The sequence below is a fragment of the Carettochelys insculpta genome, chromosome 3, assembly GCF_033958435.1.
Source record: "Carettochelys insculpta isolate YL-2023 chromosome 3, ASM3395843v1, whole genome shotgun sequence".
NCBI lineage: Eukaryota > Metazoa > Chordata > Testudines > Carettochelyidae > Carettochelys > Carettochelys insculpta.
The window spans coordinates 178718941-178744852 of record NC_134139.1 but is presented as its reverse complement, the minus strand read 5'-3'; the positions used below and the strand labels follow the sequence as shown (position 1 = coordinate 178744852).

At 45.2% G+C, this 25912-nt stretch overlaps 1 protein-coding gene across 3 annotated transcripts; it reads left to right on the top strand.

Moving 5' to 3' along the window:
- Nucleotides 1-20: 20 nt before the first annotated feature.
- Nucleotides 21-17139, top strand: ITGB1BP1 (integrin subunit beta 1 binding protein 1). 3 transcript variants are annotated; one of them, XR_012644837.1, is made up of 8 exons: nucleotides 21-140; nucleotides 4159-4260; nucleotides 8406-8484; nucleotides 10360-10496; nucleotides 11504-11596; nucleotides 15237-15386; nucleotides 16659-16874; nucleotides 16911-17139. XR_012644837.1 is itself a non-coding variant. In XM_074988946.1 (7 exons), exons 2-7 carry the CDS (start codon nucleotides 4189-4191, stop codon nucleotides 16728-16730), a joined length of 603 nt encoding a protein of 200 aa, XP_074845047.1. In that variant the 5' UTR covers nucleotides 21-140; nucleotides 4159-4188; the 3' UTR covers nucleotides 16731-17139. The 3 variants fall into 3 exon arrangements, 2 of the variants coding, with proteins under 2 accessions (XP_074845047.1, XP_074845048.1); XM_074988946.1 differs by having other exon boundaries at nucleotides 16659-17139; XM_074988947.1 differs by lacking the exon at nucleotides 21-140 and adding an exon at nucleotides 409-571 and having other exon boundaries at nucleotides 16659-17139.
- Nucleotides 17140-25912: the final 8773 nt, after the last annotated feature.

Below are 25912 nucleotides of genomic sequence, written 5' to 3'. Positions count from 1 at the left end.
CGCCGCTTCCGGGGCGCCGGGCGGCGCGCACTGCCTGCCGCGGCGCATGCGCGCGGCCCTGCAGCTGAGACAGTAGAGTAGCTGTGCTGGGTCCTTAGCGGAAGGGGAGACCCTGGCGGCTGCCAGATCCAGCCGCTGCGGTGAGGAGCGCGTGCCCGGCCGGCCGGTGCGCCCCCGTTCCGCTTCCGGGTGGCGCTGGTCCCCGTGACGGGATGGGGATAGGGATAGGGATAGGGATAGGGATAGGGATGAGGGGAATTGCGCGCCGGGAGGGAGGGGAGCACCTGCGGCAGGTGGGGGAGGGTCCGTGGCAGAGTGCGGGAGCGGGGGACCCACGGCGCTGGGGTGTGCGTTTCCCTTGTTTCGTAAGGAGGAGCCGGTTCCAGTAAGGCAACTGGCGGCGAGCGCCGTGTAAACATCTGGGCAGGCTGAAGTGAGCGGCGCCCAGAGGGGCTCTCCGAGGCACCCGGTAACTGAGCAGGGCTTGAGGTTTGGTCTTTTGTGCCACGGTCGAGCCGCTTGTGCCTAGGCTCGGCAACCGGCGACCTCTGTTTGTGTGGCCAGTCGAGCGGTAGGTAGCGTTGAGGTTTATTTTACGTTTTTTTAAAAAGATTTTCATCTGTTTTCACAATTGCACACATTGACGTTTAAGCAAAATCAAAAAGCAGCCCCGTCGCACTTTGAAGACTAACAAAATCATTTATCAGGTGATGAGCTTTCATGGGACAGACCCACTTCTTCAGATCTGGAAAATTCTGATCTGCACAGAATTTTCTGCTTGAAGAAGTGGGTCGGTCTGTCCCACGGCAGCTCATCCCCTGATAAATTGTTTGGCTACTGTTCAGAGTGCTATAGGGCTGCCTTTTGTTTTTGTGAAGGTACTGACTAACACACTGTGACTTTCAAACAGTTCTTTTCTATTTTTATTTATTTAAATTTTCACATGAGGGAGTCAGGCAATAATTATTCATATCTTTCTCAAAAATCAGAGATTCAAATTAGAGTGACTAAGACTATTAAAAACATGGGTACATGTAAAAGAAAAATCATAGATTTTCTGGAGATTAAATATAATTAACAAGTTGGCCTCCTGTGTTAATACATGCCTCAGATAGGGCTAATACCTCTTTGCTTTTTCTACTTTTCTATCTTTAAAGTTTTTACAGTCTTCGGCATTCAGTTCAAACTGGTGAAAGGAGATCTATTGTCAGCAATAAATTAGTACATTTGCATATGAGCAACAATCAAACTTTTTTTCTAAGACCATATTTACACTAGTATCCTCATAGCACTAAAAATAGATCCACCAACCTTCCTCAGGGGTGTGAAAAAGCCACATCATTCAGCCCTGTAGTTAAGCCAACCTAACATTTAGCATGGAAGAATTCATGTTGATTTAGCTACTGCCTCTGGTCTATAGGGAGTGAGTACACTGAGACTGGTCTACACTAGAAAATTACATTGACATAACTATGGCTCTCAGGGGTGTGAAAGATACATACCTATGAATGGTGTACTTAAGCAGTTGTAAGTCCCCATGTAGACAACATTAGGACAAGAGAAGAGTGCATACGTCAGTCTAACTACTGCCTCTTATGGAGATGGAACATCCCTGTAATCAGCATCAGCAGTGTTTACACTGAAGTGCTACAGCGGTGCACATGTAGCCTTTCTACTGCAAACAGGTCCTAAGTGCTACAGCTGTACAATTATAGCGGTGGAGTCCAAACATAGTGAGCCTCCAAGCCACGTACAATAATTTTCAGAATTTCAAGAGCAGGGGCTTGGGGCTTTAGGAACATGGGAGGCATCTGCTGGAGCTCAGGGCTTCAGCCCTGCTCCTACTGAAGTCCAAGGCCCTAGCAGGGGCATCCCATGGGGCTGAAGCCCCAGAGACCCCCCCTTGTTGGTCAGAAGCCACTACCTGACCACCTCTCTGAAAGGCAGAGATCCCAAACTGCCTTCCAGACTGGTAAGTGGAGAATGGGGTGTGTGGGACTGTGAGACACACTTTAACTGTAAAAGGGCTATATCCAGCTCGCAAGCTACATTTGGGCCTCCCTTGCACTACGCTAATCCTGTTTTTCATGTTTGCTGGTGGTCAGTCCCTGGACATAATTTGCAGTGTGTATGCAAAACCCTTTTGTAACATCCAGAAATGATTTTTAATGACATAGATGACTATTGTGACACTAGCTTGTAGTCAAAACCTCATGTGACACTCCTTAGTGAACAAAAATGTGTATGCCAGACCCAGTTGATCCCTGTAATGTGTGTGCTTTGCCTGTTGGCACGCAAAGGTTCCTCAATCACAGACAGTAATTCTAAACTAACAATTTTAGCCTAGTGATTCAGTTAATTACAATTACTAAAGAGCAGACACTTCAGTTTTTACTTATGGTAAAGTGCCCTGTGTCCTTCTGGTGCAATATAAATGATGATACTGGTACTTAAATTTGTAGGCTTGCATCCAGGTTTTCACTCTTTTTAATTATGTGGCTTACAAACAAAATGTAGCACATGCTCAAGGCCAAATATAGTGGGTTGTTTAGAGGCCCATTGGGGAATAAAATGGTGTTGCCTAAGCTTATTTAATGAAGCTTGTACTTAAACCTTATCTTTCCTGATGTCAACTTCACTGACACACTTTGATGTCTTTCTTTCTCTGTTCCTGATGACTTTGGAGATAGCTAGTCCTCCTCATCTGCCAGGTGTTGTTCCTTTAATTTACAATATAGCCTAGTTATGTAGCGTGAGAAATATGCTGTTCCTCTGTAGCATAATGCTCTATCTTTGGCGCCTATAAGAGGTTCATAGAATGCTTTTCCCAAATTCTGTCTAAAGAAACAAGGTTTAACAAGACTGTACAGCGCAGATTAACTTCCCCTGCTCCCAGAAGAAGCAATGTAGCTGGTGTTAGGTGAGAACGAGATAACAGTTCTGCTTCATAAATTCTCAATCAGCCTTAATATAATATATAGAGATACACATCTCATAGAGCTGGAAGAGACATTGTGAAGTCCTTGAGTCTAGTCCCCTGACCTACTGGCAGGGCCAAGCACCATCCCCGACAATTTTTTTTTCCCCCATCTGCCCTAGGCCCCTAAATGGCCACCTCAAAGAGTGAGCTCACAACCCTGGATTTGGTAGATGAGGGCTCAAACCGCTGAGTTATCCCTCGTCTCCAGCTTTATGTCTCTTCGTAAAGTCCTTTCGTTCTCACCTCAAGCAAAGCTTAAGAGGTTGAATATGAGAACATAATAGTGTAGACTGTCTCTGATTTTATGCTGTGATAAATACTGTGATAAAGCAAACTCAATTCTGTATCACACCGTTTGCTGCCTTAGTTCTTGGTTTTGTCATCAATGAATTGGATTTGGGATTTAACAGATGATTTTGGAACTTGGATTTTACAGATGATTGTTAGCTTTAAACAAATACCAAAACAAGTTTAAATCCCTTACTGTTTTTCATTGAGTGAACACATTTTAATGAGGTGGTCTGCTTAATATATAGTCTCAGAGGGGTAGCCGTCTTAGTCTGTAGCTTCACACATAACCAGCTAAGTAAAAGAGAGGAAGCCGTGCTAGTCTATACACTATCAAAACAAAAAGCAGTCAAGTAGCACTTTAAAGACTAGCAAAATAGTTTAGGTGAGCTTTCGTGGGACAGACCCACTTCTTCAGACCATGTTCTGGTCTGGCTATGGTCTGAAGAAGTGGGTCTGTCCCATGAAACTCACCCAATAAACTATTTTGCTAAGCTAAGTAAAGTAAGACCCACAAAAGCTCATGAGCTGATACATTTGTTAGTCTCTAAGATGCTACAGGACTGCTTGTTATTTGTTTGATATATGTTTTGTTAGTTACCTCATAAGACTGTTGTAAGAATCAATTTTCTAATGTTTGTAAAGTAGCAAAGTTAAAATCCTTCCTGTTTATGTAGATGGCGAAATGCAGGAAGTAAAGTCATTTGTCCAAAGCCATACAAAAGTGGCACAGTCATAAGAACTAGATCAGTCCCATCCTCAGAATCCATAGTAATGATCTCCAGCCAGTTTCTGTGTTGGACATAAAGCCCACGATGTTTTTTGGCAGGAATTCCTCCTCTTAATGGTGTAATGTGACAAGTTTTATTTTTTAATTCCCCTTCCTTCAGCATTTTCTTTGACATAATTATGATGAAAAAATGTTCAGAAAAGGAAAAAAACGGCACAGCAGCAGCAGCTCCCAAAGCAGTGAAATCAGTACTAAAAGCAAGGTAAGCTGGATTGCGGGTGGAGTAAGTTTATGGGACAGTTTCATTTCCTGTGTACTAAGCATTTGCAAAGAGTTTGGGAGTCTGGACTCTTGGCTCTTCGAGTCTCCTCATTAACTAGTCAGGATTGTTTGTGGTGAAATGTAGTCAAAATCAAACAAGCTTCATGAAATGTTTTAACTTGAATGGATTGGTGAGCTGACAAAAATGTTCCATCAAAATTTTTTTTTCAAATAGTTCTAGTCAGAAGCCTTTACTGGAATTAAAGTGTTATCAGGTACAGATTAAAGTGTATTATTCCTGAAGAACTCAATCCTATTTTTTTCCCCTGGCTTCCTAGGGGGACGCTTATACTCCCTAACTTAAACTAATTTCTACTACTCCTTAAAAGAGATGTCGGTGGAGAAGTAGTACTGTTTGAGAATGTGAATGGATCTGCACAAAGAGAAATCATTGTTTCAGTTAGAGATGACAGGGCAATCATTGACTGATACAAAATTTGTACGCATTGAATTTGTTTTGCCCTTCTAATAACAGTTGTAAATTTGGGTGATAGATTAAAATAATCAAACATTTTAGGCATATTTGAATTCTAATGAAAAGTAATTTTGATTGTAAAGCTGAACTTTTATGAAATATGACCGTTTTGACCAATAAAGTATCATTTTAGCCATGTCTACACGTGCACACTACTTCAAAGTAGCTGCACTAACTTCGAAATAGCGCCCGTCACGGCTACACGTGTTGGGCGCTATTTCGATGTTAACATCGATGTTAGGCAGCGAGACGTCGAAGCCGCTAACCCCATGAGGGGATGGGAATAGCGCCCTACTTCGAAGTTGAATGTCTAAGTAGGGCACATGTAGACGATCTGCGTCCCACAACATCGAAATAGCGGGGTCCGCCATGGTGGCCATCAGCTGAGGGGTTGAGAGACGCTCTCTCTCCAGCCCCTGCGGGGCTCTATGGTCACCGTGTGCAGCAGCCCTTAGCCCAGGGCTTCTGGCTGCTGCTGCTGCAGCTGGGGATCCATGCTGCATGCACAGGGTCTGCAACCAGTTGTCGGCTCTGTGGATCGTGTGTTGTTTAGTGCAGCTGTGTCTGGGAGGGGCCCTTTAAGGGAGCGGCTTGCTGTTGAGTCTGCCCTGGTGACCCTGTCTGCAGCTGTGCCTGGCACCCTTATTTCGATGTGTGCTACTTTGGCGTGTAGACATTCCCTCGCAACGCCTATTTCGATGTGGTGCTGTGCAACATCGATGTTGAACGTCGACGTTGCCAGCCCTGGAGGACGTGTAGACGTTATTCATCGAAATAGACTATTTCGATGTCACTACATCGAAATAAGCTACTTCGATGTAGGCTTCACGTGTAGACGTAGCTTTTGAGTCACATGACTAATTAAGAGGATTTTAGGTAGCAAGTCCCTCAGAATATGAACTGCATCTTTGTCATGTATGGACTCAAGCACAGTGATGATTGATCAATAGGAAATGTTGATAGTGACATGCTGTGCTGGTTTGCAAGAGTATTATGATGTTGATGTTTGCTGAAAGAAACATTGGGTTCACTTTTTTGTCCACGAAGCCAAATAATATCATAATTTAGTTTTTGGTTGTGTGCAAGTGGCATTCTCTCCTTCTGTCATACAAGCATAAATCCCGTTGATGGTGAGTTAGGAGTCTACTGAGAGACTACTTTAATAGTGACATCAACAGAACATGAGGGTGTTTGACAAAAAAACACAACAACAACACTACTGATTTTTGTGATGGTGAAGTATTACTTATTTAGGTTCACAGGAGACTTGTGAGCATGCCTAAAGGACTGGGGAGAAAGTAGGGGGAGGAGGAGAGGGATAGCTCAGTGGTTACAGCATTAGCTTTATAAACCCAGTCCAATCCTTAAGGGGGCCTTTCAAAGGTCTGGGGCAGGTTAGATTTAAAATATCTGCAGTGAGTGTAGGGGACTGGACTCAATGACCCCCTCAAGGTCCTTTCCAGTTCTGTGAGCTATATATATCTCCATGTTTCAATTGGAAAACGTGTCTTACAGTGAAAGGCTCACAGGGCTTGGTCTGTTTAACTTGACAAGAGAGAAAGTTAAGTGATGATCTGATCACTGTTTATACCTTTTTGTTTTTGTGAAAAAATCTGATAATTAGCTCTTCAGTAGACCAAGACATAACAGGTGTGTCTAGACTAGCCCCCAGCTTCAAAGGGGGCATGGTAATTAGGGTGTCGGGAGATTACTAATGAGTGCTGCGGTGCATATGCAGAACTTCATGAAGCTAAATCTCCCCCACAGCAACTTTGAAGTGTGAAACTTCAAAGTGCTGGCTTGCATGTAGCCGCAGGTCAGCCAACACCCTAATTATCATGCCCCCTTTGAATCTGGGGGCTAGTCTAGACACAGTCAACAGGATCCAATAGTTGGAAATTGAAGGTAGACAAAGTCAGACTGAGAAAATGTGTCAGTTCTTCGTAGTGAGGGCAATTAGCTGTTGGAACACTTTACTGGCATTGTCATAGTTTTTCAGGCACTAGCAGTTATTTAAATTAAGATTGAATTAGTGTGTATTTTCAAAAAACATCCAAACAGGAATTATTTGGGGGAATTTCCATATCCATATTGCTATACAGGTGGCCATTTTAGATGATCACAGTGGCTCCTTTTGGCTGCATAATCTGTGAATTTTTCAAGAACCTAGCTGTTAAAAGTGAGAATGAGCTTAATTCTTTAGAACAAACCAGCCATATCAAAAACACTTTTATATATTATTTCTCAGATAGTTCTTTCCTATCATAACGCATAAATCCCTGACAGCTCTCAGGGATCTGTCCTCACTCTGGCACTCAGTGCAGAAGTGGGGGTCTGCAAAAACTTAAACACCTTGCCTATATTGAGGCTTTACTTTAAAACTTCCCAAGGTCACAGATCCCCAGACTCTAGCCAGTATGCTGCCACCACCCAGGTAAAACAAAAGTCCATTAACTCAGGAAGACACACCTGCGTATATCTTCCTGTAGGGGTGCAAGCTCTTAACCCTCCCTCCGGAGAGAGCTTAGAACAAATAAGTGTAATTAAGGAGCTGTTCTTCTAGCCCACAGCATACACATACACAGACCCCTTGTCAGGGCACAGGTATCAGATCAATTGCTTAAAACCAGTAATTTATTCACAAAACAAGAGAAAATAAATCATGGGTTGCCTGCAGAGAAAAATATTTCCCTGGGATTCAGCTTAAAAATTACAGGGGGAAAACACTGAATCAAGCAGCAACAACAACAAAAACACAGAGCTGCAAAACAAGGCAACAAGAAAACAGAAATAGCCAGTCCAACCAAATTCAAAACAATGATAACCTGATCACATCTAACTATGCATTTGCCTTTTATTTACATCTCTAATGGCTGATCCTTAGACAGGCAGGATATTTAGGAGCTTCATTTCAGTTGCCAGGGAAAGATCCTTTCCCTCTGTCCTCTCTCTACTTCCCCAGCAGACAAAAGACCCCTGAAAGTGCAAATGTTCTCAGTTCAAAAAAATCACTCCACTCCCATTGGCTCACATGGGCTCAAGTTACCTCAGGACAAATTAACCCCTTCCCTGCTCTCAATCTTGACAACAGCTAATGTGTAAATGCTGGTAAATGGCTGGTGAATGATGACTTAAATCTTGTAGGGGGCATAAAAGATTTGGCATTTATAAAATATAAATCTCATTGTTAAAGGTCATGTTATATGAAATAATGAATGACAAACATGTACTTGTCAGATTCCTAAAGGTTAAGATATTCAATGTAATGAAAAAGACCAAGGATATAACTTTTTAAAGTTCACTTTTTCTGTTCGTTCATCTCTCTATTTCAAAATAATGTTTGAAAGCTTTGGAAAAACCCTTGTACAGTTTACACTGGTGTAAATAAGTCAGACAAACACTTTCAAGTTTATATTATATTATATTAATTTTTTGGAGTATTAGAAGTTTTTAAATTCATGTTTCCCTATGTTGATCTAATTTCCTTTTAAATAGCTCAAGGCCATAAAAGTGAGAAGATTAGAGTGAAGTACGAAGGGGCAGAAAATGAGACGATAAATTAATATTTTCACTAATTATTTGCCATTTTTAATTTGTTTCCTTTTAACTAGTCTGTTGACTCCAGTCTTGGTGGACTTTCCAGATCTAGTACTGTGGCTAGTCTAGATACAGACTCCACAAAAAGTTCAGGTATGTAAGCAGTGCTGAGACAGACTCGCTGGAAGATGGCTTAATTTTATAAACATGTAATTGTGCCTAAGAGCTGGGAGAAGGAAAGAGGTGGGAAAATTTACATTGTATAAATTATGCATTCCACATTTACATGTAGTTGAGGGCAAACCTATTACAGTAACCGGTAACCTTTTAACCAGTATTCATTTTACCAGTACCCTCAGACAACTGGCACTGCCACCAGGTGCTATTCCCAGTGCCTGGGTTTCCTCTTCTATAGGGGACAGAGCCTGAGCTGCTGGGAGCACGGAGCGGGCTGCGCTGGTGGAGGCGGTGCTCCAGAGGCCAGGCTGCCCTTGGCTTTGGGGAGGGGAATATTGGTATAGTGCTAACCCCAGATGGTGAAGGGATCCTTTCCATTATCCGGAATATTTAAATATCCAGCAACCTCCCAGTCCTGAGGCTGCTGGATATGGAAGAGTTTACTGTAGATGGCCCACCAACTAGTGCATCAGCTACTAAAGTCCAAAATAGAAAGTGATGGTTGGGACTATAGATGCCAGGAAAGTATACAGAAATTCAGAGGAAGCTATAGCAGGACTGTGGATGGAAAAAAGAGCAAATGGTATGGATTGGTTTGAAATAACAGAGTATTGCACAGGGGCTCAATGTACAAAAAGACCCCTGTATTGGTCCAGCACCTTGTGCTGTTTACTACAAATGAAGTCCCTCACCACCTTCATAACTTACTCAGCCTCTATAACAAGCAGAGGAGAGAAATCTGTCTCCACCCTTACTGCCTGCTTCCCCCATTTGCAGTTCCTTCCTGTGCCTATGTATGGGCTCTAATGGCTTAATTGGCCTTTCTGCCGCACCCCCCCCATTTGGCCCAGGTTTGCTCAGTCAGTTCCATTTTGCCTTGCTGGATTGGCGCTGCTGTGAACAAAGTGCTGATTCAGTCATTCTGGCCTAATACTCTGTCACAGGTATGCTTGTGCTACAGGGATGGGTTGCTGAGAGGAAAGAAGTTTCAGGCTTACTCTTAAACTTCATATGGGTTTGTGTATGTTTCCATAGACTTACTGGGCTTTGGATAAAGCCCTCAGCCTAAGGAACTGGCTTTTCATTGTCTTTCAGTGATTTATGTCTCTAAGGAGGAAAGGAAATATTTAATGCTCATATCCACAGTGTTTAACATACTACACTTCCAAAAACAACAGTAATCTCTCTGAAGGCACAATAGTAATTCTGTGTCAGCTGTGTCTGTGCCAGAGTCTGTGTCTCCATATGCTACAGTAAAAGGCAAGGTGTGTCCACACTGCACGGTGTAGCTACAGTTGTCAGTGAAAGGCTCTGATAGAGAGAAGGTAGGTAGGAAATCATTGCAGTTGGTTTCACTTCACAGTTCCCCTGTACCAGTTAAATGCTCTGCTCTCTTGGGGCTCAAATCAGTCTGGGGGGATGTTTAAATCCAAACAAAAATCCTAGTTATGTGAGCTGTGGTTAACTCTCATGCATTTAAAATGTGGTTCTTAAATTTTCCAGTTTTTCTGTTAGACTGTAGATTGTACTTTACCAAAAACTCTCATGTCATGCCATTATGCTCTGTAGCAAAAATGCTTCTGTGACAGCATGCTAACGAATCAGCCCATCAGAAGTTAAGGAGAGATGAGATTTCTTTATTATTAATCAAATGACACAAAAGTATTTGGTGTCTTTGATGCTCTTCTAATTTCAGAATTGGTTCAGTGAGGAGATCCAGACAAGGGAGCAAAATATTATTCAAAATCGATAGATTAAAAAAGACCAAAGAAACTTTCCAGCACCAAAAGAACCATAGAAGTTACTGCTTAAGTAGAACAGTTCTTTGAATTTCCATGTATTTTGTTATAGGACAGAGCAACAGTAATTCGGATACCTGTGCAGAATTTAGAGTTAAATATGTTGGTGCCATTGAAAAATTGAAACTTGATGAGAGCAAGAATCTGGAGGGGCCATTGGACTTGATAAATTACATAGATGTGGCACAGGTAAGTCTCTTAATGCGAGACAAAACATATACAAATACATCAAATTGTTTAAACCTGTGTGTATCTTGCTCTGTGTATTTATCATATGATCAGATGTCTTATTTCTGAAGCTCCTTACACTGTGCAAGTATTGTAATGTATTGAAGCGTGCACCCTTCGTGCTGAGCGTAGCTGAAGTATATACCTCAAAAAAAACAAATTGCTACAGCAGGAAGCAGTGTTGACTTCTCACAAGTCTGAGGCATGATTGAACAAATATTGTCAGGGGATGCTGGGGGGGAAGCTACAGTTCCAAAGAATCTCTCTATCTAGCCCTTGTGCTAGTATCCATGAACAACGACTAGTTATGTCAACTTTTCTCAACAATAAAGGGGAAATTTCCAGCTGAGGTTTAAAAGCAAGAGCCTGATCACTTGTGACCATTTATGTTTCCTATGTGTTAACTGTAACCTAGTGCACCATCAGACCTGTGTCAATGTTTGCACTGTCAAAAAGAATACTATTTAAAAAAAAATCTCTTATTGGGGAAAAAAATAGTCAGGGTCCTTTGCAAGCTCAATACCTGTATTCCTAAATGACTGTGTATATTATAGACATTAGATACTGTAAGTATAGCGTACATGCTGGTAGTGCTCAGACACATACAAAAGTATTCCTAATGTTGCAAAGCATTGCCAACATCAACATAGGGGCACTAGCATGGAACAACTATTGCTATTCCTCCACCTGCACTGTTTGTCCCTGAAACCGTACACCACTGCTTGTGTAGTGGTGATGTAGAAAGCTCATTCTCCACAAAGAGTTCCCTTCCCAGCCCTGAATAACGAAAAGAAATACAGGATTCCCTGTGGTATCAAGGGGTGTTTAAAGAGATCAATCCCATTAATGGTAATATTCCAGTAGCCAGAAATAAAATTAAAATAGAAAACACAGATTTTGTAATGAATATCTTCACTGTTTATGCACATCTGTGCCCAGTCAATGGTTTTTTGTGTTTCCCTCCAAAGCAAGATGGAAAGTTACCATTTGTTCCAGCTGAAGAAGAGTTCATTATGGGAGTTTCCAAGTATGGTATTAAAGTCTCAACATCTGATCAGTATGTAAGTATGTGTTTTCTGAAGGGACTTTAGTAGAAGTTTGATGGTAACTTGGGAAAATGCATTTATCAGTGCCCGGGTAGTTTGCAGTTTAAAGGATACTGGATGACTATTATTTTCCATTTCAAAACTTCTGATTTTCTACTGTGAGTCAGACTCACAATTTTCATTTTTAACTGAAATACAGAGGAGCAGGAGGTTCTTACCTTTCTAGCAAAACTGCCTCAGATCTCTTCAGAACTTGTCTATACTCTCCTCCTCATGCACAGGGTACTTGGAGTTCTTGGCCCTCCAGAAGGAACAAGAGTCTTCTCCTTCAGGGCAAGTGAGAATCCCAAACAAAACTGTCTTTCACACTCCCTGTAATTTTTACGCTTCCGGTGGTTCTTTTGCCCTCTTCTGGTAAAAGTCTCTCTGATTATGAAGACAGGGGCTGATTCAGCAGATTCAGGGTTTTCTGGGTCATATGTTCTATTCCTTTTTTCTCCACTAGGGTCTGTCTGGGTCTTCACTGGATGAAGTGGGCCTAGAAGGGGGAGAGGGCTGACCTTAGCCATGTGAGCCTGGATTCTTTCAGCTTTTCTATCACCTTCATACTTCTCCTTATATGTTCTGTCCAAACATGGTCCACCCTAGCCGACTCTGTCTCCACATTTACATTTCCACTGTATTTAAAATCTGGTCTTGTTCTGCTTCAGTGCCCAGCATTCAAAGCCATACAAAAGCATAGGCCTAATTACCATCTTGTAGCTTTTACTTTTCAATTTGATAGCCATTCTCTTATTGCAAATCACTCTGCTCACTTCTCTGTTTAGGCCATGCCTTTCCAGATTTGTCTAGTTTCTTTGCTGAGTTCATCAGTACTCTACAGTATCGCACCTAGATGCTCCTTGCCTTTGGTAGTTCTAGCCCCTCAGATATAATCTGTTGTTTTTCTGCAATCTGTCTTCAAATTTGTAGACCATATGGTGTTTTATTTCTGCTGATTTACATGCCATTTGTTCCAAGTAGGCATCTCCATTTCTCTAAAAATCCTTCCTCTTTACACCCCGCCCCCAAGCACAACGTCATCTGTGGAAAGCATGCACTAGGGTGTCACTCTCTGGCTGCTTACTGAAAGTGCATTGAGCGCATTCTTTCTCTTCTACAGAGAGTACCCTTTATTAGTCACCATTTTTGCTAATACACCCAGGCTTTTTATGTGGCTTGCCTCCAGGTCTCCTCCTTCCCCCCGGGCTTCTTCACAGTCTGCCTCACCTTGATCCTTCCATGAATGCTCCTACTCCAGGTTTTTTGTCAGCCTGGTCTCCTAACTGAGCATATCTCATCACATAGTGCCCTGTAGGTCTCTTCAGGAACCACAGCCATCCTAAATGCCTAGCCTTAGAAAGTTAAGCCCCAATAACAATCACATTGGCAGTTCCTATTCTATAAAGACAAAAACCTGTTAAAAGGACCATAAGCATTACTGCTACTTTTAGCTGCATTTGAAGAAAACCAAAAAGCTTCTTTCACTCTTCAAACAATCATTTGTTTGTAGGGTCTTGGAGGAAATGTAGTATTTGTAAGCTAAACATCTAATCACAACTGCAGTCATTCTACATTCATAGCTCTACCTGAAGCCAGCAGGTGTTTCACATGCAGCAGAACGTTTCTGGTCCCTTTTGTTGGAAGCACATAGTGATTCTTGTCTTTGTCTACTTTTAAAGTCTTTTCTCCATCCCTCTGCTGGCGTCAGCCTGAAAGCATGCAGCAAGCTGACAGATGCCCATAATTAAGCCAGCTTCTGTGGGCTCCTTCTGTGATGGTGCAATACATACTCTTTAGACAAATTCTGACCTGTGAACAACACCAATTGACATCAATTTGTATTTTAGACCACTTAGCAGCTATAGCTCCTTCATAAAGATCCAGCTACAGCATAGAATATATTAGTGCAGAGACGGATTCTTAATTAGTTCTACAGACTAGTCTGCCTTAATTGTTTAAGTCTAAAGCTTCATCGTCATCTAGAGCAGAGGTGGGCAATACTTTTTGCAGGGGAGCCACTCCAGGAATTTTGGTAAGAGGTCACAGGCTACACCTTTCTGCTATATTAATGGAGGACATGTGGGTCTGGGCAAAACTGCATGCAGGAGCTCTGGGCAGAGGCTTGGGGTGCAGGAGGGAGTGTGTGGTCTGGAAGGAAGTTTGGATGCAGGAGGGGATTCTGACCTGGGAAAGGGTATAGGAGGGAGGGGAGGGGATGGGTGGGAATTTGGGTGTAGGAGGCAGTTTTGACCTAGGGCAGGTGGGTTGGCTGTGGAAGGGGGTGCCTGGTGCAAGCTCTGGCCCTGGCCAGCAGTTGTGTACCATAGGTGGCTCCCATCTGGCAGTGCGCTCAGGCAAGCTGTCTGCCTGCACACCACAGTGGCCCCACACCACTCAAAACTGCTGGCAAGTATATCCATGCACCACGTGGGGGAGGGAACAGTGTATCTACACATGCTGCCTGCTCCCTCAAGCACAGCACCCTTATCTCCTTTTGCCAATAGAAGCTATGAGAATGGGGATGGGGACAGTGCATGGAGACCCACTGCTGCCTTCCCCCCAAGCGGCACACAAAGACATGCTCTAGGAGTGGCATGGCTGGGGCTGCAGCAGATGGGCAAACTGCCTGGGCACCCCACTGTGCTGCAGGACATTGCTTCTGGCTCTGTCTAGAGGGTTATGGCAGGCCTGAGGAAATGTTCAGTGGGCCATATTTTGCCCACCACTGATTTAGAGTAAACAAAAATGTTCTTAGATATGTGAGAATGGGGTACATAGGGACACGTTCCCAGTCGTGAACAGCTTCAAATATAACAGTTTTGTTCAACATCTTCATTAATGACCTGGATGAGGGGATGGATTGCACCCTCAGCAAGTTCACAGATGATACTAAGCTGAAGGAAAGGTAGAGGGGCTTGTTGGTACGGTGACTTGGACAAAGTGGAAGACTGGGCCAAAATAAGTCAGATGTGGTTTAGCAAGGATAAGTGCAGAGTCCTGCACTTAGGACATAAGAATCCCAAACACTGCTACAGTCTGGGGACTGTTACAGTTTGGCTAAGCAGCAGTTCAGCAGAAAAGGACTTGGGCATTACAATGTGTGAGAAGCTGGACGTAAGCCAACAATGTGCCCTTGCAACCAAAAAGGCTAAGAACATACTGGGCTGCATTAGTACTTGCTAGCAGATCTACACCAATTCAACAAAATGGTCACAGACAGGCAGACACACAGATACTCACCCAGTGAGCTCACAACCCACACCCCCTAATGCCACACTCATCTTAACTCCCCTCGGTTAGCAGTCTGTTTGCAGCTCCTGTGCATTGTATCTTGGTCCTGTGCTAAAATGCCACTACTTTGATTGTGCTATTTTTAATCTTTCCCTTTTACCCTCATTTGACGATTCAAAATGCTATGTAGGTAATTGATGGAAGTGTTAACAGAGAGAATGGGAGTGTTTGTCTTCTATAAACAAAATGAGACTGAGCATTCCTTTCTAAAGAAATCCACGGGTTTTGTAAAAGGCAATTTATGCAGTAGTGATGCAATGCAGAAAATTTCACTGTCCTGTGGACGGTTTTAGAATAACTTTTGTTTGCCGTCTGGTTGTAGGATGTTTTACATAGACATGCTCTTTATTTAATTGTGCGGATGGTCTGCTATGATGATGGCCTGGGAGCAGGAAAGAGTTTACTAGCTTTGAAGACGACAGATGCAAGTTATGAAGAATGCAGCCTCTGGGTATACCAGTGCAACAGTTTGGTAAGAATTCATGTTTATGGTTCTTCACTTAGATACCAATACATTTGGATGTCTTAACTCCATTACTGTCTAGCTTCATACGTTAAAATGCCATGTTCTTGCAGCACAGAAAATCAGTGGTAATATTCTGCTATGGTGTATCAGACACCCACAGTGTAGCTCTTCCTGCAAAATCATAGCCTCCTGGGAGCTGAAGTGTTAAGTGGTTTCACAAACAATAAATGGTTCCACATTTAAGGAGGGGAAATTATAAAATGCAATGGATTAATTTTGAGAATCACGATCTTTATAGCTTTAAAGTTACAAGGGAATCACAGGACCAGCCTTCTCCATAGTTCTTTAGGTAATATGCTTGCTGGTAAGCTCTTCTCCCATCCTTATGGTCAATAGTTGTACTTCTTAAAAAGAAGTGAAAAAGGATGCATTGGCAACAAAGGGGAAGTTGTGCCCCATTGTCTTCAAGTGGCATGATTCTGACTGTAACATGCAGACTTCTAGGCAAAAGCTTATTTAAATCAGTGAAGGAATAATATCACGGCAGGTGACACCTAATCTGCTGGGCTAAGCCTGACCACTGGTAAAGATAACGGGGTGGGATGTGCAGGATTCAGGGCAAAGAGCCCAGAGCAGGGAGGCTGGGGGAAGATGAGGGAGCTAACCAGAGCAGCAAGGGTGGCACTGCTCTGGCAGTGGCTCCTCCTGGGAGGCCAGGACTGTGCATTGATCCATCTAATTTTTCCACCAGTGGGTGGAATAACTTTAATGTGCACCAAGGCATGTTCAGATGTGCACCACCAACAAAAACACATGCTGCCTACTGTGGGTGACTGTGGGCACTCTGCTAATCAGCTGAGTGGCACCTGAATCTTCCCTGGGTGGCTGCCCAAGCACTCAGCTTACAAGGAACTCTGGCTCTAGCCCTTACCGTTTAGGTGGAGTTCTTGAACAAATGGACTCGGAGACAGAAAAACACTCTAAAATGTATATAGACAAACTAAACATTCTGTTTTTTTCACATGAAAATTAATTGAAAACAGATGCCTGTAGGCAGAATCGCAAATAATAGAGTTTCACACCTACAGCTTCCCTGTTTCATTCTAAGAGCTGAAAAAATTATGTAGATAATATTCTGCTTGAAGTTTAAACTGATAGGAGTCTTTGCTGCAATACTACATAGCTGGAGCACTGATGTTAATGCTAATAAAATGTAACTGTCAATGTATTATGCTTTTGAGCACAATTAACTGATGTTTATTATGTTATACAATGCAGGAACAAGCACAAGCTATTTGCAAAGTGTTATCAACAGCCTTTGACTCAGTTTTGACATCAGAGAAGTCTTGAATTTTTGCAGCTGTGTCATAGTACAATATAAGAAGTGTTTGTGCTGGGAGGAAACACTGCTTTGTGTTTGACTATGGGCACTGACCAAGCATTTGAGACTGGAACAGAGGTGAGCCTTTAACTGCCTGAAGGAGGATCATTTACGTAGTGCAAAGGAAAACAATACAACTTTGTAAATAGAACAGAAGTTATTTTGATATTTGCCCTTCAGAGTGAGTTTGAAATTCACATCCCAGCAGAGACTGATCTGAAAGGTGTAATTCATCTTCTATTTCAGTTCATGTAACCGTGCAAACAAGTTCATTTTATACTACACACAAAGTTTGTAATGAATTGTGTTTTGTATATGAATGTAAATATTGTAGGATTGCAAAATAAAAGTTGGACACTCACCTCAACTACAGTCCAGGAAACAGCTGTGACAGCACTGAGGTCATCTTTGTTTACATACCACTGTTCAGAACATACAACTGTGGTAGTCAAATGGGAATAGGCAAATACTTATGGGACTTGTTGCATAGCAGGGTTGTTACATGCTGCAGATTACACTGTGCCTACGTCTACATTAGACGCATATCTACAGAAGTTACTTTTGGAAGAAATGTTCCAACAAAATGTGATCTGAAAGATTTTGAGCTGCTTTAGTTTGTTTCTTAAGCACACCACTGAAAACACTGTATTGTCACCAGTAACTAAAAATAGAGGGAGAAAATCAAATGAACTAGATTGATATAAAAAAATGGTTTGCAACAGTAGACCTTACCATTAAGATGCATAAGTTAACAATTACCTCAGCTGTTCAATATGTCTGTAATTGTTTGCAGTTTAACAGTCTGGTAATTGAGGCAGGTGGAATGTCGGAACACAGGCAAGCAGAAGGAGTTGACCTGTGACTAGTGTGTTGGTAGGTAGATGTGGACTAAGGTTAAGAAAGGGTCACTCAGGGTAAGTCTGTACTAGCGGGAATAAATCGATTTCAGATACATAATTCTAGTTACGGCATTTGCATAGCTAAAATTGATGTATGAGAATTGACTTACTTCCATAGTAAAGTCATAGCCTCTGAAGTCTTCCATCAACGTCCGTTACTCCTTAACCCCTTAGAAGGGTTGACGGCCAAGCCCAGAGAGGTCAATTTTGCTGTGTCTTCACCAGACACACAAAATCAAACTTCGGAAGATCGACCACGAGCACGCTGATTTTCCTGTAAGTATAGACAAGCCCTCACATATGCACAATCCAAAACTGAGGGTCACCAGACCATGATACTGAAGCTAGTTGTGTAACAGGTTTGATGGATCAGTCTCAACTGTTAAATCTGTCAAAGTATGATCCAGTCAGAGAGGGTTTAAAGGTGATTAGTAGATGGGTCTACTAATGACAGGATGGGGAAACAAGCAATCTGAAATGGTCTCATAGCTGGTAAAAATGGAAAAGGAAAACAATCATCAGGCAACTGTTGGTCAGACCTTAGGAGCAGAAGGAAGAAGCAGAAGTAACACTAGCAGCACCAGGACTGCTGGAACAGTGCAGAAAAGGATCCTGACACAGCAGAGGGAGAGACGACTATGGAGAGTAAGCATGCACGCTATTCTCACTTTCTTATCACTGTTGGAAGTGGACCATATGCACCCTATTTGAATTAGCACTGCTCTAACACTCCCATCTCTGTGTGTATGTATAAATCCCTGCCATCTGATCCTTCCACATCATGCATCTCACAAAGTAAGTTGCAACTTGCAGAAGCTTATGCCCTAATAAATTTGTTAGTTTTCAAGGTGCCACCACAGTCCTTGTTTTTGCTGAAACAAACACGGCTACCTCTCTGAAACTTGTCATGCTAGCTGTAGTGTAAGATCTAGAAATAGGATTAATGAGTGTATGTCTGGGATAATAAAGATGTTTTTGTTATTTTACATTGTTGTAGATATTTAAAGGTTAAGATTACTGTCAGGAACTTCATGCAACTAATCACTGCATGCATAATGCAGCCACTTAGTATTGCTCTCATAATAAGTTTATGGTTTGGGTGCTTTTAACTTGTGCGAGGGATTTACGTTTAAGGTTAGATCCGTCCTTCCTTGATTTAGTGTAACCAGTTGTAAGGAAATACATTCTGTTAGAACCATATTGCCTGGCTGTCCTTCCAAGGGTAAGTAGAGCTAATCTGTTGTAAACTGCATAAGGAAATCCTTAGTTAACCCTGGCAATTATATTTGGGCAGGCCCTGTCCTTTCACCTTTCTGGAATGAATTAATGTCTGGGGAAGTCAGAAGTAAGCAATAGGAGAGCTGATCTGGGATACCTGATTCTGTTTTTGGGATAGCAGATGGGGATCTGTTCACAGTCTGGTATTTTTCAACATTTCCATTTATGACTTTGATAAAGGAGTGGTGAATGCTGAGAACTTGCAGCTGACACCCAAGCAGGGAGCAGTTGAAAGCTTTTTGGAGGACAGCATTAGAATTCAAAATGAACTGGAGAATTGATCTAACATACATCACGAAGATTAATAAAATAATAAAAATAAAAGCCAGTACAGAGTATGTCTGTCTCATGAAGGACAAAAATCAAATGCACAAATAGAAATTAGGGAATAACTGCCCTGGTGATAGTTCAGCTGAAAAGGACTGGGGGGTTATAAAGAATTGTACGTTGAATGTGAGAATGTCATATTGTTGCAAAAAAAGGTAAATCTCTCTCTGGGGCATAGTTATAGATGTCACTCATTACTGGTGATGCCTCCTTCTGGCCATCCTGGTATTAGCTCCAGTCACACCATCACCTTTATTTGGGGGTGTCTGTCCTGTGGACCTGTTGCTCCAGGAACCTCAGTCTCTGTTTCGTAACTCCGGCCTTCTGGCCAAATCATTACAGGGTTTCACTACCAAGGGATTAGTATAAAAAAAGTAAGTCCTGGAGAAAATATTCCCATGCAGCAGTCCACTGTACTCTGCATGGTATTTGATGTGTGGCTCTGGCTGGCAGGGAACCCAGGCCTATATTCAAAGCTCCAACTCAAGGTCCTGAGTTAGCACACAAGGCCTGCTATTCCTTGCTGTGACTCCCCCATAGTGTGCTCCTAAAAGTAATGGATAGATCATGGGGGAGAAAAGAGAAGTTACTCACCGTAGTAACGATGGTTCTTTGAGATGTGTCCCCGTGGGTGCTCCACGATAGGTGTTGGGCTCGCCCCGGCACCGAAGATCGGATCTTTCCAGCAGTTTCTGCTGGACGGCGCATGCACCGGCGTGTGCCGCTCCCTTGCGCACTCCCGGCCACGTGCGCAATCTGGTCCCCGCCAGTTCCTTGACCAACCGCCTCGGATGCTCCTGAAAAACACCAAACAGAGGTCCGAAGCGGGGAGGATGGGCGGGTGGTGGAGCACCCACAGGGACACATCCCGAAGAACCATCATTACTACAGTGAGTAACTTCTCTTTCTTCCTCGAGTGTCCCTGTGGGTGCTCCACGATAGGTGACTACCCAGCAGTAACCCAAGAAAGGAGGTGGGTAATCAGGTTATGTGCAGCTTGCCCCTGAAAGGACCGTTGTCGAGAGGCGGGTGTCGTCTTGGAATACCCGGTGTAGGGCATAATGCTTGGCAAAGGTGTCATAGGATGACCAGGTCGCCGCTCTGCAAATGTCTTTTAGCACGATGCTCTTGAAAACGGCTGTTGATGCCGCCACCGCCTGGGTGGAATGAGCCCTAGGCGGGGCCAGTAAAGGAGTCTTTCGAAGTTCGTAGCACATCTTTATGCAGGACACAATGTGCTTCGAGATTCTCTTTGAAGAGAGACCCTTTCCTTTTGATCTGGGAGCGAGAGAGACTAAGAGTCTGTCTGTTTTCCGGAAGGACTTAGTTCTGTCTATGTAGAAGGCCAACGCCCTCCTCACGTCCGGGAGGTGCAGGCGTGCCTCCTTGCTGGAGCTATGAGACTTCGGGTAAAACGAGGGTAAAACTATAGGTTCGTTAAGATGGAACTCTGAAGACACTTTCAGAACAAAGGCTGGGTGCAGCCGTAAGGTTAACGCCTCCTTCGAGAATACCGTGCAGGGCGGCGTTACCATAACTGCTGCGAGCTCACTGACCCTGCGAGCTGACGTGATTGCAAGAAGGAAGGTTGTCTTTATCGTAAGGAGACGGAGGGAAACTGTGGCTAAGGGTTCAAAGGGTGGTCCCGTTAGCACGCTGAGCACCAGGTCCAAGCTCCATGATGGTGGAAGCAGTTTCCGAGGGGGGTACAGGTTTACCAGCCCCTTCAGGAACCTGGTAACAATAGGATGGGCAAACACCGTGGGCCCTTCATCTTCATGCTGAAAAGCCGATATAGCGGCGAGATGGACCTTCAATGAGGAGAGGGAGAGCCCGCCTCTCTTGAGGTCCAGTAAGTATTCTAGTATGACAGGTATAGGCACTTCAAGGGGATCTAACTGCTTGGTGGAACACCATGCAGTGAATCGAGTCCATTTCTGTTTGTAGGTCTTCCTGGTGGAGATCCTTCAGCTACTTTCCAGGACTTGTTGCACTCCCTCTGTACATGTACTTTCTAGGGAGCTGAGCCATAGATTAACCATGCTTGTAGGCGCAGGCCTCGGGGGTGAGGATGCACTATGGACCCCTGGGCCTGCGTGAGCAGGTCCGGCGCTACTGGAAGGGGAAGCGGTGGATGATCCGACATGCGGAGAAGCAAGGGGAACCATTGCTGTCAATCCCATGTGGGGACCACTAGGATCATGCGGGCTCTCTCCCTCCTGGCTTTCTGCAGGACCTTGTGGATGAGCACCGTGGTCCTGCCCTTGAGCAGTATTGGGGGCACTTCTTGTTGTGCTGAGTGGCAAACAGGTCTATCTGGGGAAACCCCCATGCCTGAAAAATCGGTCATAGCAGATCGGAGCAGATCTGCCACTCGTGTGTGAGTGCGAAGTGCCTGCTCAGCTGGTCTGCCTTCACGTTGTGAGCGCCTGGTAAGTACGAGGCTTTCAACGTTATATTGTTGGCGATGCACCAGTTCCACAGCCGGACTGCTTCTGCACATAAGGCACGGGATAGAGCTCTGCCTTGTCGGTTTATATAAAACATGGTGGAGATATTGTCTGTATTGATTCCGACTACCTTGCCTTGTATGTGGTCTTGAAAGTGTTTGCAGGCGTTGAACACCGCTCTGAGCTCCAGAATATTTATATGCAGTGACTGTTCCGTAGGGGACCACAGTCCTTGCGTCACCTTTTCACCAATATGCGCTCCCCACCCTATGCGGGAGGCGTCGGTGGTGAGAAAAATAGAGATTTGTGGTTGGTGAAAGGGTACCCGTTAGCATATTCTTGGGGTTTACTCACCATTGCAGGGATCTGCGCACCTCTGCCGTGGGCAACACCACCCTGCGGACGGTATGGGATGCCGGCTTGTAAACGCTCGCCAACCAATGTTGTAGGTTGCGCGTATGCAATCTGGCGTTCTGTACCACGAACGTTGCCGCTGCCATGTGGCCGAGCAGCTGCAAGCACGTTAAAACCGGCACCGTGGGGCTGTATGTAATGACTTGTACCAGGGAACCGATAGTGCAAAAGCGAGCGTCGGGTAGATAAACTCTTGCTGTGATAGAATTTGTGTGTGCCCCTATGAACTCTATGTCCTGTGTGGGGTCGATCTTTGATTTCGCAAGGTTGATGACCAGGCCCAGTGAAGAAAACGTGTTTGCTGTTATGCGTATCATGCGTAGTACCTCCTCTTTCGAGGCCCCTTTCAGTAGGCAGTCGTCCAGATATGGGAATATAAATACCCCCTGTCTGTGCAGGTAGGCTGACACCACTGCCAGGGTCTTGGTAAAGACTCTGGGGGCCGAGGAGAGGCCGAACGGCAGAACCTTGTATTGGAAATGTTCTTTGCCGACAATAAACTGGAGAAAACGTCTGTGAGCCGGGTGGATCATTATATGAAAATATGCATCTTGTAAGTTGAGGGCTGCAAACCAATCTCCATCGTCCAGTGCCGTGAGTATAGAGGCGACTGTGATCATCCGAAAGCGTGGTTTGCGCAAGTACCGATTGAGGCCTCGAAGATCTAAGATGGGCCTCCACCCTCCTGTTTTCTTCTCTGTGAGGAAGTATCGCGAATAAAACCCTTTCCCTTGAAGTCGCTCCGGCACTCTTTCGACCGCCCCTATAAGCATCAGGTGGTCCACCTCATGCTTGAGTTTCACCTCGTGGGAGGCATCCCTGAGATGAGGCCTGGGTGGAGGTCTTGGCGGTGGGAGCAACTGAAAGGGGATCACGTAACCCGTGGCTATGATCTCTAGTACCCACTTGTCTGTGGTGATCTTTTGCCATTGTGAGTGGAACGGTCGGAGGCGATGATGGAACATTAATTGTGGATGACATTGCGCGATGGTAGTAATAGTGCAGCCCTCGATCTGTCCATCAAACTTGTTGCCTTTGGGCCTGCCCCGAGGATGCACGGCCTTGTTGGGAACATCGCCTGGGAGTTCTATACTGTTGTTGCTGTTGTTGCCGCCCTTGGTCGTAGCCCCGTTGGTACTGAGCACGCTGAGGCTGGTACAGGTATCGCCGTGGTTGAGGGTAATACTTTTTCTTTCTATATGGAGGGGTGTAAATACCCAGGGTTCTGAGTGTAGCTCTTGAGTCTTTACTGGAATGAAGGACCGAATCAGTTGACTCTGCAAACACCTTCTGCGTGTCAAAAGGGAGATTGACAATTTTTGCCTGCAGATCCCTCGGGATACCCGATATCTGGAGCCAGGATTCCCTGCGCATGACCACTGCCATAGCCGTTGAGCGTGCCGCCGTGTCCACTACGTCCACAGCGATCTGGACTCCCGTCCTTGAGACTGCATAGCCCTCTTGCACGATGGCCTTCAGCACTGGCTTCTTATCTTCTGGAAGCGAATCCATGAGAGAAGTAAGCCTGGAGTAATTGTCGAAATTGTGGTTCGCTAGATGTGCTGCATAATTAGCCATTCTCAGCAGCAGGGTGGAGGAGGAGTATACCTTTCTGCCAAATAGCTCTAGCTTCTTGGCATCTCTGTCCATTCTCCCCGCTTTGTACTGGGAAGTCTTTGATCTCTGTTGAGACGATTCTACCACCAGAGAATTTGGTTGTGGGTGACTAAACAGGAACTCCATGCCCTTCGCCGGGACAAAGTATTTCTTATCCGCCCTCTTGTTTATAGGTGGAGCGGAAGCCGGGGTCTGCCATATGGTGGTAGCAGACTCCATGATTGCTTCGTCGAGCAGGATAGCGATTTTGGACAAGGCCGGAGGCCTCAGGTTTTTGAGGAGCTTGTGGTGCTTCTCCTGCACCTCTGCTGTTTGGATGCCTTGCGTGAAAGCCACCCTTTTAAACAGCTCCTGAAACTGTTTGAGGTCATCCGGGGGGGCAACATCCCCGGGGGCCATAGCCTCATTGGGGGAGTACAAGGAGGAACCACTAGGGTAGACCTCCCTTGAACTCTCAGGGTCCTGCTGTCGGTGGTACACCCTCTCACTAGAGGCTTGCGAGGGAAAATCTCGGGGTTCCAGAATCAGCTCCCCTTGAGACAGCTGTGTTTCCCTCCCCGTCTGTGAGTGCCCACGGGGGTACTGGGTGGTCGAGGGGGACCTGCCCCTGGGTGTATGCCTGTGGTGTCTATGCCCGGCGTGATAAGGACGACCGTGGCAGCATGGGCACGGTTCCTCGGATGGAGACCTGGACCACTCTCAAGGTGTATACCCCCGATGTCTGGGGGAGCGAGATCGTCTGGACGATTGAGACAATGGTGAAACTGGTTTATGGTAGTACTCCAGAGGCTCAAATCCCAGAAAGGGCGAGGGTGGCTGGAGGAACGGGGAAGGAGGCTCTGGGTAGGCTGGGGGAGACCCATGTCTCCTGGTTGGTGTACGCAGCATAAAGGGGAGGACTTGTTGAGAGCAGCCCTGCAGCCCTGTCCAGAGAAGGGCTGCAGTGCCGGGTTTTCGCTGCTGCCTTTCCCTTCCCCTGCGTGGCTGGCTCCGCCCCTCTCCGTGCCGGGGATCTTGGCCCTGCTGTTGGTGCCACGCTCGGCCTGCTCATCTGCGGTGCCGTGCGGGTGGTCTCCTCCGGTGCCTGCAGGCTATGTGCCTGTTGGCCCTGCACCGTTGGTGCTGCGGGGGTCTGTGCCGCTTGCAGCGGTGCCGCTGGTTCTGGCTCTTGCCTGGCCGCCGCTCTGAATGCGCAGGCCAGCTGTTTAGTAATCGGAGGCTCAGCCTCTGCCACGTGCGCTGCCGCGCTGCCGCTCACTTGTGACTGCGGCTGGGGGCTATGAGCTACACCCGTCCCGCTCGCTGTGACCACCGGCAGGGATCGGGCTGGAGAGAGCTTCTTCCGTTTTTGCACTGAGGGGGTGAGGGACACCGCCTTCCTTTTATGGAGCCCTGTGGGTCCCTCCGGTTGAGGCCTCTCTGGCACATCTGACTGGAGGGCCTTATCAAACAGGAGCATTTTCAGCTGCATTTCTCTGTCCTTTCTGGCTCTGGCCGTGAGCTTTGCACAGAAGGAGCATTTCTGGGTGACGTGTGATTCCCCCAGGCATCTGATACATTGACTGTGCCCATCAGAGGCTGGCATAGCTTCACGGCAGGACTCACACTTCTTGAATCCTGAAGAGGACATTGCGGTGAGTCTTTGAGCTGTTAATAGGGTACTTAGCACCTTCTCTGTGCCTGTTCCCCTCTCACGGACTCCAGCCTGCCACAGCAGGAGGCCTACTGGCCTTCACGTCCCTAGGGTGCCTCCGCTCCACCTCTCGTTTCTAAGACTTTCTGCTTATATATTATTATTATTATTATTATTTTTGCAATAAAGAAACAAACAATTTAACTAAGAACTCTGAAAGAGAACTCTAAAACTCTGAAAAAAACCCTCTAAATACGCTGACTCTGGCTGCAGCCTGAGCAGATTCCGTCTGCAGCCGATGGCGATTAAGAAGGAACTGGCGGGGACCGGATCGTGCACGTGGCCGGGAGCGCGCAGGGGAGCGGCGCGCGCCGGCGCATGCGCGGTCCGGCAGAAACTGCTGGAAAGATCCGATCTGCAGTGCCGGGGTGAGCCCGACACCTATCGTGGAGCACCCACGGGGACACTCAAGGAAGAATTAAAAATCATGACCCTGTGCTATGTCAATGATGTATACCATAAATACCCCTCAT

Bases quoted from the DNA above. Each gene is read 5' to 3' on its own strand.
- ITGB1BP1 (XM_074988946.1), top strand. From the start codon at position 4,189: ATGTTCAGAAAAGGAAAAAAACGGCACAGCAGCAGCAGCTCCCAAAGC. The intron at 8,485-10,359 runs GTATGTAAGCAG...ATTTTGTTATAG, and splicing joins AGACTCCACAAAAAGTTCAG to GACAGAGCAACAGTAATTCG. The intron at 11,597-15,236 runs GTAAGTATGTGT...GTCTGGTTGTAG, and splicing joins TCTCAACATCTGATCAGTAT to GATGTTTTACATAGACATGC.